A 14,283-nucleotide genomic window follows, 5' to 3' on the forward strand; every position below is an offset into this window, starting at 1 on the left:
TTCGACGTTTTTTTTTCTTCTTCTTGTGATTAAGTCGTTAATTTTCTTGGTTCAGTGTTGTGGTCATCAATGATAAGAGAACGAATTTTACTTGAAAAAACGTTTTACTTCAATTGGTATACCTACAACCTTTATAGACGTAACATTTTCATAGTGGGGGCGGGGGGGGGGGGTCGGGCCACTCAGTATCACTTTACCAATCGTATGTATCAGCTTTTCCTCCCCTGTACTGGCTACGCCGTTGAACGAAGCACGCTCGCTTTATATTCGTTAAAAAATGCTTACGTGTGATAACGCGAACAAGAAATGAGTCGCTCAGTTGTGCACTACTTTCGATCATATCCAGTTGCAAGTAGCATGCTGCCAAGCATGCTGCTGCCTTCCAAAAAGCTGCAGCCAACAGTCCGAACACTGGTAAATGTCGTCATTACACATTACACCTGGTATTTTTCGGTGTTTCATTGAGTTGGTCTCACGAGCTGGCCTGACTCGGACACTTCCCTGTCGCTGTGCGCACCGGTTCAGTGTGTATCCGTGCCGGCCACGGGGACGCCGAGTACACATCAACATCGGGAATACCGACATGGCAGCTGTCATGTTTCGGGCCAGTCGACAATAGTTTCAGCGTATCTGATTGAGGAAAATGCGGTTTCGGTTTCACTAGCACAATGCAGTGTTGGTTTCATCCGTCCCCGTGCGTGCAGTGGTGAGCTGTTCCATTACAGGCGCCGCCAACTCTCAGCAGCCCGATCGGTGCCCCATAAAATCAGAAAGAATGAATGGAACATTTCAGCTTGTTATGTCAAGCAATCATTCATCCATCGTTTCAGAATTCATCCCGGTATTAAGACGAAAAATTGTCATCCCAGAGCCTTAAATTGTAACCTCCATACCACCTGCAGCTGATAAAGTTTAGAATGCCGCTATGCTCAAGAATCAAGATATTCCAGAAACTGTTGGTTCATTTGCATTGCATCAGTGTTATCTAGCGTGTTTCATCAGAAGCGTCTCGGGCTCTTGAAATTGGCGTGCATACCATGCTAGATCACTGAGTACGCTACGCTGTCGAGTAGAATAACATGATAATAACACGCGAATGGATCCGCCTTCTCTTTACCTGACTAGTTACACCGGCTCTTCTGGTTTTTCCTTCGCATTTTCGTCACTTTTCTTCGTGTGAAATAGCCATTAGTAAGTTCTGCACGAAGCACCTAAGTGCTTTGATGCTAATCAGTACCATATTTGGCCGTAACTTGTGACGTTTGAGGTAGGCCTGGGCTACTGACGGTGAGTATGCGTCCTCCGCGGCTATCAGTGTGATGTAGACGGTGCGTTTGGACATTTTTCCTGTCAAACTGTTGGAAAGCTTTGTAGTTTGTGTCCTCTGAAAACGAGTAGCATGCTGCTCATTAATTACGGCGTTCGGCTGGTATGTGATGTGGTTTGGAGATATCCCAGTAGAGCTGTGTAGTGTGCAGTTAGTTAAGTTGGATACTGGTTCCTGGCTTGACCTACGTTTCAGAGGTCTTGCAGCGACAGTATGTGAAGTCGACAATGTATGTATTTGTTCGCCGTTTGTTAGACAAAAGATGCATTCACGTCATCACATCCCCAAAACTACAAACGTTAATCAAAGCATGTTTTGATTAGATGGCGGGTGCAGTGATGGCGTAAGTGCCAGATCAGCACACAGTTGCGAGTTGCTTCAGTCCGTGCTAGAAGGGACTGTGAGACAGTGACAGAAGCTCGACTAATCGCTCCCCGCTGCAGACCGCCAATCTGTTCGGCTCGGCTGGCTGCCCTCGCCGGCCACCGGGTCCCGTGGCCTTCGTCCCTGCAGCGGATCTATGGGCCAGTTCTGAGCAGCGGTTCTGCGCGCTGCAGCGGTGACAGTCGGTCGATCCTACGGGCCGGCCCTGCGCGCTCTCCCAGCAGGTGCAGCGGGCTCTCTCCCTCCACGGCACAAGAAATCGACGGCTGGGATAGGACCGAAATTGACGGCTGGGATAGGACTGGACATAGCTGAACTTCATTCGATGTAGACCTGTCAATTAGACATTCTGCATATATTGACGCTTATCGTATCTTGGCAGTGTGAGAAGTGAATTCATTAGCGTGGGCACCTACATATTTGGCAGTGGGTACCGGTATTGTGGACGCTACTCGATGCTAGATGTAGTAGTGTAGTGGAGCCCTACTCGGCCAGGTCGGGCCCATGTGCCGCGGCTCGCGCCCGCTGCCGGGTGTCTCGCGGTCGGCCCGCCGCCTGCCTGGCAGCGAGTTATGTAATGGCCTCGGACGGTGACGCAATGGCCTTGGCCGCTGGCCAGCCCGGCCGCGCCGCCCTCCGCCGGCCGGCCGGACAGAAATCGATGCTGGTCCGACTGCGACGCACCTTGGACACAGGCGGCACGCGTCCCACGGGGGGGGGGGGGGGGGGAGGCGTCTGTCAACATCCCGCCAGTGGACATATGGGCATACTACTGTGGCTGATGGCCGCAGCAAAACGTCGTGAAGCCCTTACCGGCCTAACTGTCCATAGTATTGACCTACGCCACTCCGTAGTGCCTGGCCTCGGGCCTGCTCGTTGGGAAGCCCGCACAGTGCGGCCATTTTTCGTCCACGGCCTGTTATCGCACTGTTTTGCCCGTCACGACCACGCGCTCGATGATGTAATGCGTATTACGGCGGCGTCACAGGCCTTGAGGTCGACGCCGCCAAACACCAGACGTTCGCTGGGTGCTAAGGCGCGCAATGGCTTAATAGTTTTTACGTGATGATTGTCTATTAATTACGATAAAGAAGCAGTACTGGCCTCCGCAGTTCAGTCTCCCAAAAGCCAAACTCGTCATTATCACTCAACAGAGAGCTGTTCTTGCGTGAATCATTTTTGCACGCTCGCTCGCTCAGGCTCACATCATTCCATTTTTCGCAAATGGTGTAGGTACGGGGACCCGCAGTTGCTACTGTACACGAACACCAACTATAGCCGTCTGTCCTGTCCAGTAACAACCGACAACATTGATATCGACTGCCGGTCCCTGTACAAGAGCAGCTGAGGTTTTCTGTGCGTGCTCTCTGACAGCTTATCGTTGTTCCCTGTGAGGGTGCTGGGACAATTTACTCAGGGTCGCTGTACAGTAGCAACTGCGGGTCCCCGTACGGCGCTACGACACTACCACTATAACACAGATTAATAATTTTCAACCAATCTTTCCGTGTAAGTTTTGCTGTTTTAGCCACCAACCCCCCATAAACTAAGTTCAAGTCTGTACCTATGTACATCGTACACGCATTCAATTAATTTCAACTGAAGGAATTCACTTGGTCATTTCAATGTCAGGTAATGGTCCGGTAGTGTCCTGGGCTGTTAGTTGTTACAATGTAATTTCTGCTGTTTAAAATCAGTAATCACTGGAGTTCGTCGTAGGGTCAACGGCTGGGTACCGTTTGACCTTTGACTGTGGGTGTGTATCTGTGCGCGCCCCTGACTGATGTGTCTCTCGCCCTCAGATGAGAAGAAGGATGACGTCGGCTTCTGGTCGGGCGTGGACGCCCAGGCGGCGTTCCTCGGACCCAACATCTGGGGATCGCCCAACAACTCGGACTTCAAGGTGATACTCCCGACCCAGTGGTCCTTCACAAGGCGTGTGGAACGACCCGTGCATGGGCGGGTGGGGGCGGCGCTCAGCCGGTAAATAGTTAACCCTTGACGGATTCTGTGCGTCGTAAAATTTGGTGTGGCTTTTCCGACATCCATTGTGCAGAAATTTCGTAAGGAACTAAGGAGAACGCTGACTGCAGAGGGGATTCACAGATCCGATTGGCTATTCTTTGCTAGACTTCTGAGATGTTCGTCTGCATTGTGGTTTAACCCGCGCCCCAGTGTCAGTCTGGATTTTCCACGACCTGGTGTGTGTGTGTGTGGGGGGGGTGTTTGAACACCCCCCCCCCACTAACTCGGCTCCTAGGCATCGTAGAAAGAAACGGAAAAAAGCAATGGAAAGCTCGTCAAAAATCATTACGAATTTACTTCAGTCATTTTTTACCTCAGGTCAATATTGAGGTCACCAGAGGTCAATGAAAAAAAGTTTTGAAAATGTCACTTTTTTCAATCTTCTGCGTTATTTCTTAAAATAATGAAGTGAGAGTAAAATCCAACTAGGTGAGAAGAGCCAATATAACTGGCGACAGGGCACAAATGTAGGATTTGTGCTTAGGTCATTATTCGTGGTCCAGAGGTCCAATACACCAATACCTGCCTATGCAGTACCGTTCAGACCAGATGACCTGGTATGACCTTGAAAGTTCAAGATCATAAAATAGTCTTGTAACCGCCTCTCCTTGTATGAAAACACATCTAACACAACTTATCAACGTTTCCTAGCCAGTAGCTATGACACATCGTAGATACCACCTTTTCCCCATAGGTTTATAATGGAGGCACCCAAAAATGACCTGACCCGAGGTCACCGATATCAAAATTCCGAGATATACGAATTGTAGGTACCAATGAGTTATTGAAGTCCTGAAAGTTTCAAAAATTTCTGTCAACCACTATGGCCGTGGCTGGACCCCAAAGTTTTTTGGAGGTTGGATCACTTCGATTGACCTGGTGACCTGACCTGAGGTGACCTCAGACCTGGGTCTAAAATTTTCAGGGAAGGTGGGGAAAGGATGCCCGGTAAGGTATACCAAAAAACCGCAGGGGGGGGGGGGTGCTCAAACATCCCCACACACTTGGGCGCGGGTTAAAGGCATCTGTGGTTGTGATGTGGTTTTATAATTTTCAAAATTTGTTTTCAGCTTTCAAGAGTGGTAACTTCTCACATAATGAACCATGGAATTTGGTTAGTGCATTTGTTTTTGAAGTAAATACTCGCAATAAATAAATGCGTGAATAGATTTAAATTTAGTGGCGCTGCAAAATGCAGCCATATCTATAAAATATAAAAAGATTACTGGATACGGATGCCAATGGGTCAACAATCGTGATGAAATGCTACTTGGAAGCTTTGAACAACATATTTTTTCCTTAAAAAATGCGCTAATGAAGACAGAACTATGACAAAAAAACATCGTTTAGTAGCATGATGAAGATATTGTGTGTGAAGGCCTTCCTGGAAGCCCTGATGTTTCGTTAGATTCTTGGTAACCAGATTCGTGGGTCAAATTGTCACATTATACGGTCACGAAAGATACCGTCCTCTACAACAGTTTGCACTCATTTTCTTAAAAAAAGCGTTAGAAAAATATGAACAACAAGCTACGGTTACGTAAAGTAACCGGATCAGCCCCGAATTTCGTCTACAAAAATTCAGGACGCGAGAACAGCGTAAATTATCCGTATCAAGCCAATCAGTGCTTGGATAATAAGGAGGTATGTTGAAAAAAGGATCGTGCGGTAAAGATGTCGTGCTAGTGTAAACATGTCAATGTAACGGGCACGTGTCGATATACGGCCGCGTCAATGTGCCGGCCCTTCTTATTGTCACCCCGCTTCAGTGTTTTTCCTCCGACCATCATACCTTAAGCATTCGTTTCAACCATTGGTCGTAAATGTGATCATAGCAGTGGCCAGTTGCCATGCATCAGAAAAATGCCGCGATACTGTTTGTGTTTTTTTATTTGTGTTGGCTGTTGGCTTTATAAGACGTTTTTCGGAGTTCGGCTTTAAAAATAATAGCTCTTAGACTCAAATTACTTGATGGGGAGGCCCGGTTGACTAGCCCTGTGTTAGAGGATAGAACCCTCTCGTAATTCCGCATTAGCTTGATTGACACCACAATGAAAATATACTTTGCATCACCTTGTATAAATTTCTGTCTCATTTTGTTGAACACATTTTTGCTAGTTACTATAAAATTGTGACCCTTCCTTCCGTTTCGCACTGTTCTGTATGCGCTGTCGTGGCGCGCCGGCCTCTCTGACCCGTGTACTGCCGTGACCCGCCTGACGCCCGCCGTGTCTGCCTGTCCCCACAGCTGGAGCAGCTCGACCTGTCGGACTTTCTGGGCGAGAACGACCTGCTGCCGTCGGCGCTGTCGACGCCGGCGGTGAGCCCGGCGCCGCCGCTGACGCCGCCGCTGGCCGACGGTCTGCTCTCGCCTGCCCACTCGCCGTGCAGCGGCGGCGGCTCGGCACCGTCCCCGGACCCCACTCAGCAGCAGCAGCTGCACCAGCTGCAGCACGCCCAGCTGCAGCAGCAGGAGCAGCAGCAGCAGCAGCAGCAGCAGCAGCAGCAACAGCAACAACAACAGCAGCAGCAGCAGCAGCAGCAGCAGCAGCAGCCGCAGCAGCAACAGGAGCAGCCACAGCAGCAGCAGACCAGCCGTGGTGAGAAAGAAAGTCAGTAGTTTCAGGTACAAATATCTTTAGGGTTCTACTGTACTATAATACATTCTCATCAGATACCGTACAGACCAAAGTCGACGTTAGTCCGATAAGGTCCTCGACACTCTGCTTTTGGGATTTAGTTAGTTTTGTATTGCCGATTTATTGGACCTGTTGGGTCATCAACCAAGGGTCTGTCCCCAACCAACCCGACTGACTGGCCTCATGTGATGCCCTGCTCAGTCGCCAGCCGGCAGCGGCTAGGAGTGGTCCCACTCCCGGCGCACCCGACCCTCTCTCCCGCTGACCTGACCCGATGTCTCCCCCCTCTCTCCCGCTGACCTGACCCGATGTCTCCCCCCTCTCTCCCGCTGACCTGACCCGATGTCTCCCCCCCCCTCCCCGCGGCGGCAGGTGGCGAACAGAAGCCCCGCCGTGAGCGCTCCGCCCGGACGCCGCGCGTGCCCGTCAAGTTCCGCGTGTCGCCGGCCGACCTGGCACTGGCCTCGGCGCCCGGCGTCCAGTTCGACCCGCAGACCAGACAGTTCTCCGATGACGAGCTCAAGCCGCAGCCCATGTGCAAGAAGTCCAAGAAACAGGTGCGTCACCCGTCCCGTCATTTCCATCCTCAGGACAGTCAAATCCTTCTCCTCCATGCCGCAACCCCGATCCGGGCTGGACAGACAACTTTATCCCATGCTGGCAGCTTCCATTGGAGCGCACCGCGACTCTTTAGAGAGGACACCCGTAGCCGGGTGCAGCAGGGTTGTGCTTGACTCATGAGTCGAGTCAGAAATTTGACTCAACTCTGACTCAAATGAGTCAGATTTGAGTCGAGTCGGATAGAATGTTGAGCTGTTGAGTTGAGTCAGAGTTGAGTCGGACAAAAAAATTAAGGTGTTGAGTTGAGTCAGAGTTGAGTCAGTAAAATAACTTTTGACATTGAGTTGAGTCAAGAACATTTAGGAACATGAGTCAGCTGACTCAACTTTTTAGAAACAATATATAGTATAAGTTTTCATTCTCCCCCCGCTTAACAACTTAGGCCTGGCCCTGCTGCCGGATATTTTCACCCCCCCCCCCCGCTCAACAACTTTTTTATCTGAGTCAATTTTGAGTCAACACACTTGACTCAACAAAAAATTTGAGTCAAGTTTGAGTCAACTCATATTTTCATTGAGCCGCTTGAGTCATGAGTCGAGTCAAGGGAAAAAATCAGCCCCTTGTTTGAGTCAGAGTTGAGTCAGGGCATTCTGAAGTTGAATGATGAGTCGAGTCGGCAAATTTTTTTGAGTCGAGCACAACCCTGGGGTGCAGTGAGTGCTTGGGGACTGGTCGGCCTGTCTGATTGGATGGGACTGACGACTGACGGTCCCGGTGACTTACTTGGGTGCCTGCCTAGACCAATGTCTCCCCCTAATTCCTATCATCCTCCCGGCTCTGCAATGGTATCAATGGACCGAAAGGGCCTACCCCCCCCCCCCCCGAAAAAGGTGCGTGCGGAGATCACACTTCATTCGGCTGGTCTGTAGTTGTGGTATACCGATTTTTTGTTCGTTTGTTGCTGAGCCGTTTTTGGTTGGTATGGGATATAAGCATGGTCATTGATCGTGTTACATCATTACAGTTAATGAGTGCCTTGGACGTCGAAAGGGTGCATAAAAGGCAGTCGCATATTGCGTGTGGGAATATGATCTTATGCTGTCCTTCATCATTTCCACATCTTTCCCGTACGAATGACCTATTTATAATGCAGCAAATGTGGACGTTCTGCGAGCCGATGGCTGAACAGCGAACTCTGCTCTGTGTTTACAAACTGACGATCCTTCCTTCCGTGCAGGTGGTTCCGGACGAGGCCAAAGACCAGAAGTACTGGACGCGCCGCGAGAGGAACAACTACGCGGCCAAGCGGTCGCGCGAGGCACGCCGCCTCAAGGAGAATCAGATCGTGCTGCGCGCCAACTTCCTGGAGAAGGAGGTGAGAGCGGGCGGCTCAGGGACTGGCCGCAACCGGCTCGGCACTGACCGGGGCCGGCTCGGCACTGGCCGGGAGGTGATGAGGACAGATAGATGGGACTTGCATAGTCCGCGATCCTGGAGTCGCGGACATGTCGTGAATAAAATGTCGGATGCTGGTTTACTACCATTAAATGCAAGGTCAACACGTTCATCTATTTTTTATTGTTTTCTGGAATGACGACTGTTAATGGCCACGAGGACCCTTAGCCATAAACATCCACAAAAAACGTTTGGCAAATTGTCTCGGGTCGTCAACAAAATGACCGTATCATAGTCATTCTTGTTTTATTAGTTGAGTCCATGCTTACTTGGCGTATTATTGAGATTCCGCTGCAGCATTGTATCATCCAGTTAACGACGGTCGTTCTCATGCATCCGTGCCATCGATTCGCCTGGTATAATGGCTACATTATTCATACATTCCAAGCACCATTCTTGGAAAAAAATAGTGTTCTGAAAATTGTTGAAATTTGCAACATTTTCTTAAACCTAAAAGCTGACAAGCTACGTTATCGTTGATGAATCCCAGTTCATTTAGTAGTGTTCTTGCAGCCTGTCGCATTTATGTCAGATGTAATACATCTCGTTAGCGAGTCGTCCCTGCGCCGGCTCGGTGACTCTGACTCAGCGTAGGATCGGGTCGGGCGGCTGCCGTGAGTCCAAGACACGCTGTTTGTTTGTCTTGCATAGTCTCCTAACGAACCGGCAAAGACACGCTGTTTTTTTTTGTCTTGCATAGTCTCCTAACGAACCAGCGTTTCTAAACAAATCAACAACTACATATATTTTAAGTACAAATTGTTAGTGGTCTGACGAGACTAGCGGTGCTGCCTTTTTGTGTCTGTGGAAATTCACAATGTGTGGTTAGGGAGCGCGAGGCGCGGGCGGCCGTTCTTGCGGTCTGGTCAACACATGCTCAGTAAATGGCACACCGCCGGACACCGCTGCCGCAGAGCTAACGACGTCGGTCACGCCAGCCGCGCAGGCGGCGCGGATCGTTTTGCGTGCTGTGTGATGGCTATTGACAGGCGGAACTGTCGTTTGCGTGCGCGCGGGCATCTCTTGAATGTCGCGCGTTGACAAATGATGTCTTCAGTGACTGTGCTATCCATTACACAGGACAGTGAATAATGCCAATTAAGATACCGTTTTTGGGAAAATGAAATTCTGGTATCAAGCGGTTTGTTGTTCATATCACTTTACAGTATTATGTACAGGGACCCGCAGTTGCTTCTGTACACACTAGTATTTCAGCGTATTCTTTGCCTGTGACACCGTTGGAGGCGAATTGGGAAATTATTGTGTGCTTATTAAAACCACCATCTGAAGGGCTTTAAAATGATGTGCTGCTCTCCTAATTCAGTGAACTTTTAATGGCTATATCAGCAAAACATTGTTTTCAGCGCATTTTCCTGCCCCATTCCTTCTGAAACCTGGAACCGCTTATTCCATTTACTCCTGCCATCTGACGATGGTCGTGCTGACTACTAGTTCCGGCGCTAGTTACTGCTCCAGTTTTGCACCCGGCACAAACTCAGGCGGCACCGGGCCGTGGCTCGACCAGGGGAGGGTCGGACCGAGCCGACTGCCTGGGGCGCGGTTAGATCGGACGCCCTGCTGGGGAAGGGGACGGGAGTGAGGGGAGGGGAGGAGGTGGTCACGTGGTCCGTCCAAGCTCGCAGACGGCCTGTCCTGCGCCCAGCCATGTTCCGTGATCCAAAATGGCACGAGAGCTGTGGAATGCCTGGAGGAGACGCTTCGAAAGCGAACTTCAGCAGCACTAATTTACCATATTCTGTGGAGATAAATGAATATTATCTTAACCCTCGCATGTGTAGGGGGGGGGGGGTCGGATGGACCCCCCCATGGTTTTTCGCGAATAACTCGCGTAAAAAGCGGCCGATCGCGACGAAACTTTCAGTACCCTCGCATTGATCAATTTTACACCTACCCTGAAAATTTCATGACCCTGACCCAAATGACCTTTGACCTGTGACCTCTTTTCCGAGACCATGTTTGGCCGGAATCGCGATTTCGCGTATATCGGCTGGCACTAGCCGCGTGTTTGCAAGCTTTTCGTGGTTTCAAACGTTCAAACATGTGATTTGATGTTACTCCCGTGTGTGTCAAGGTCACCTGAAGGTCAGGTCAGGTCATTGACCTTTGGTGACCTCGGGTGACCTCGGGTCACTTTTTCGAGTTTTACATGTTTCTAGGCTAGTTTTTGGAGCTGAATTCGAATTTAGCAACCATTTGAACATTTACGAAGTAGTTTTGGTGACTTCGTAACATGTTACGAAGCTGTCAGAGGCGGTTGACACGTATTACGAATACCCGTCACGACGCCTACTGGATGACCTGACCTGACCTGACCCGACCTGGTCTAAATGCTTCAAGACATCATCTGTGATCAAAACTAACACGATATTCGTGATCAGCACCCCGAAAAAAACCATTAGCAGCCACACTTTACGACTTTCTAACAGGTCCCGATTTTCCCGACTTTGGGTCATTGACCTGACCTGGAAGGTCAACCAATGACCTAGGACCTTAAAATTGGGTATCATCGGCTTCCTCTCGTCACGGGCAACACGCTCGTTTTTTCCGCGAAGCTCTAGCTCGATCAGGGGCCAAACGGCAAGGGGGTGGGGTCCAACCGACCCCCCCCCCCCTACACATTAGAAGCTGGCAAACGCCGCACACATGCGAGGGTTAATGCAGAAAAAAATGTATGCCCAAGCTGTATAGGCTGTATCTTTTTAAAAGTTGTAAATAGGACTATTCTTGGGACAATTATAGGTTTCGTATACACAGTGAATTGTGTTACATTGAGCCGTTTCGCTGTTATGGTTACTAACTGAAGAGTTATCCTTTTTTCTCACAGGGAATGACAATACAATAACAATACGAATAAAACCAGACGTTTCGCACAAAAAAGTGCCTCCGTCAGTGGCAAGAAATAAGTAATTAGGCATACATGTTTTCTTTCGCTAAAATCGATGAAGAAGTTATCTTTATTTTTTAAATCTTTTTAGCAGTCTTTTAAGCGCACCATGGAAGCTTATAAACATTTGTGTATTTTATCGGCAACCCGGCTGGCCAGACCGAGACGGTGCCGCATATAGTTCTCATCGATGTTAAACCTATACACTTATTTTTCTCCAATATTGTCATTGTCCGTGAGAAAAACATACTCTTATGGACTGGTCTCAGTTCATGTAGAAATTGTTGCATATTCATCAACATAGATAAAATGAATATTAGCCCTCACCACACATATAAGTAGATGTAAGTAGACCGCGCCCCCTGTTTTTCACCAATAAATCGCGGCAAAGCGAGAGATTGCGATGATTCTTTGGTGCCCTGGAGTTAATCAATTTTACAACTTTTCAGAAAATTAAATAGCCCTTATTATTTGTCCATCTTGTCTGAGAATTTTAAATCTTTGAACCAAATTACCTTTAACACTCGCCCGTAAACGGTGTTTTGCCACCTTCGCCCATGCAGGGGGGGGGGGGGGGGTTGGTGTGACCCCCCCTGGCGTTTGAAAATGGAGCATGGAGCGTCGTAGAGCTTAGCGGAAAAGACCAACGGATTGCTCTCAACGAGATCTCGCGATTGGTGGTATATTTTTTGGTCCTAGGTCAACATTTGACCTACTTATGACCGGTCAAAGGTCAAATTTTCGGAAAAATCTAACTTTCATATTTTCGCGCCGATTGCGGCAAAACGGTAAGAGGTATCGACTTGAAACTTTCACTATCGTGATTCTTGATCAATTCTCTATCGTTTGGTGTGTATTTCGATGTCATAACTCTAAAAATGTTGCATTGGGAGCATCCAGTAACCTAGGATCTCAGCATTGACCGGGACATAAAAATAATTGGCTTTCTCTCGTCAGCGATGACCAGGACCCTCAAATCATCGGATTTCTCTCGTCACGAGCAGCTCGCTCTTTTTTATTTTTCAGCGAAGCTCTGGCTATTTTTATCAAGGGCCGAATGGCTGAGGGTTTCTACGCCCCTCCGCTACATGTAAGACGCTGAAAAGAAATGCCTAAGTGGGTGAGGGTTAAATATCGATTGGTTTTTAAGTGCCGAAGCCCGAAACACTTTAATTTACTTCGATAGCAGTTTTTAAGACCAACGAGCTCAAATACTATAACTTCTTGAACAATGTAAGCACCACATAAAATGAATCGTAAGAGAAGCGGCTCAAGATTTTAAGGAGCTATGAGACACTTAATAAAAAACGGCATAGATTAGAAACTGCACCTAACTTGCACTGATTTTTAAACCTTTTCGTTGCAGACTGGTAGATTAAATTTTAGGATTGATTTCAGCTGATGCTCAAATGGAGCTATTCATTCGTTCATTGAATGCGACCATCCAATTCCATTCATAAAAGAAGCCAGTGACAAAATTGTTCATTTTAGATAAGTGTGAACTGAAATACAAACTCAATAAAAGTTTAACCCTCGCCCGTAAACGGCGATCTGCCACCTTCGCCCATGCAGGGGGGGGGGGTTGGTGCGACCCCCCCCTTGGCGTTTGAAAACGGAGCGTCGTAGAGCTTAGCGGAAAAGACCAACGGATTGCTCTCGCCGAGATCTCGCGATTGGTGGTATATTTTTTGGTCCTAGGTCAACATTTGACCTACTTTTGACCGGTCAAAGGTCACATTTTCGGAAAAATAGACATTTTTAAATTTTCCGCGGCGATTGCGGCAAAACGGTGGGAGATATCGACTTGAAACCTTCACTATCGTGTTCCTTGATCAATTCTCTATCGTTTGGTATGTATTTCGTTTTCCTAGCTCTAAAATTGGCGCGTTGGGAGCGCCGGAAGTCGGCAAGGTCACAGTCGGCGGCAGAAATTCGAAAAATCAAAATTTAAATTTTTGAAATCTGATTGTATTTTTGGATTTGGGATGTCCATTTGCTCCCTATAGAAGCTAATATTGCTGCATATTCCCATTGAGGTGACAAGAATTAGCAAAATAGTGGTTCGGGCGCTTTTCAAAAATAGTACCGGACGCTGTTCCTCTTGTGACGTCATAGCTCCGTGACCTGACCTGACCCGGTCAAGTTTCTTATACCATATGATAGCCAATACTTGCCCCAACATGCATGGGAAGTTTCATCACGATCCATCAACCGATGTCCGTACCACCGGCAGGAAACCTCGGGCGTTGGCACTCAGTTTGTGAAAATCCGGCCGGAGGCTGTTCCCTTTGTGACGTCATAACTCCGTGACCTGACATGACCCGGTCAAATTTTTTTCATCAAAAGATGCGCAAGGTTTGCCCCATAAGGTACCCAAAATTTGGCGGCGCTGCGCGCCGCCGTTTTTGCACTATTTCCGAAAAACCTCAGGGGGGGTTGCACCAACCCCCCCCCCCCCTACATGGGCGAGGGTTAATGATACGGCAAATTTGACAGCTTTTATAATGAACAGACAAAAAACTTTAACAAATCAAAGTTGAGAGCCCCAAATAGGGGAGAGTGAGGTAAGATGAGTCAAGGGGCAAGTTTAGCCACCCCATGTTTCTCAGCTCCTATGGCGCCAATTGACTTGAGCTTCCATGTGCCGTTCGCTTACGATGCTGCAGTCTTTCACGTGAGACGGCAACGTTCTCACGCTCAGCACCCGGTAACATGTGGTATCGCCCCTGATAACTAAGACATGTTTTGCCTTTAAAATGAGATGGTTGTTATCTGCGGTGCATGGTTATTTTCCTTAGCGAGTGTCATTAATCGAAAATGGCCACGGGTGGGGCAAGACGAGCCATTTTCACCTGGGGGAAGATGAGCCGGGTAAGCCATTGTTGTCTCCGCTGTCGAAAACCAAACTGAGCTGCGCTTGTTTCTGCTGAATAAAAATGGTAGGAAATTGTTTTTCTTTATTGATTACACAAGTTGTAAGTGATTTG

The 14,283-nt window shown here is 48.5% G+C and overlaps 1 protein-coding gene across 7 annotated transcripts in view; it reads left to right on the forward strand.

Moving 5' to 3' along the window:
• The window catches only part of LOC122382274 (thyrotroph embryonic factor-like), a 30,993-nt gene that overhangs the window by 13,594 nt on the left and 3,116 nt on the right, over positions 1 to 14,283 (forward strand). For 3 of the 7 annotated variants that reach the window (XM_043367411.1, XM_043367441.1, XM_043367430.1), the window contains exons 3-6: positions 3,514 to 3,614; positions 5,985 to 6,348; positions 6,748 to 6,932; positions 8,174 to 8,311. In XM_043367411.1, the coding sequence (XP_043223346.1) occupies positions 3,514 to 3,614; positions 5,985 to 6,348; positions 6,748 to 6,932; positions 8,174 to 8,311 (788 nt within the window). Of the gene's footprint in view, positions 1 to 3,513; positions 3,615 to 5,984; positions 6,349 to 6,747; positions 6,933 to 8,173; positions 9,563 to 14,283 lie in introns of all 7 variants that reach the window. The other 4 variants (XM_043367421.1, XM_043367450.1, XR_006256656.1 and 1 more) reach the window with 3 other exon arrangements.

Source organism: Amphibalanus amphitrite, unplaced genomic scaffold, assembly GCF_019059575.1.
Source record: "Amphibalanus amphitrite isolate SeventyFive unplaced genomic scaffold, NRLGWU_Aamphi_draft 000011F_arrow, whole genome shotgun sequence".
Taxonomy (NCBI): Eukaryota; Metazoa; Arthropoda; class Thecostraca; order Balanomorpha; family Balanidae; genus Amphibalanus; species Amphibalanus amphitrite.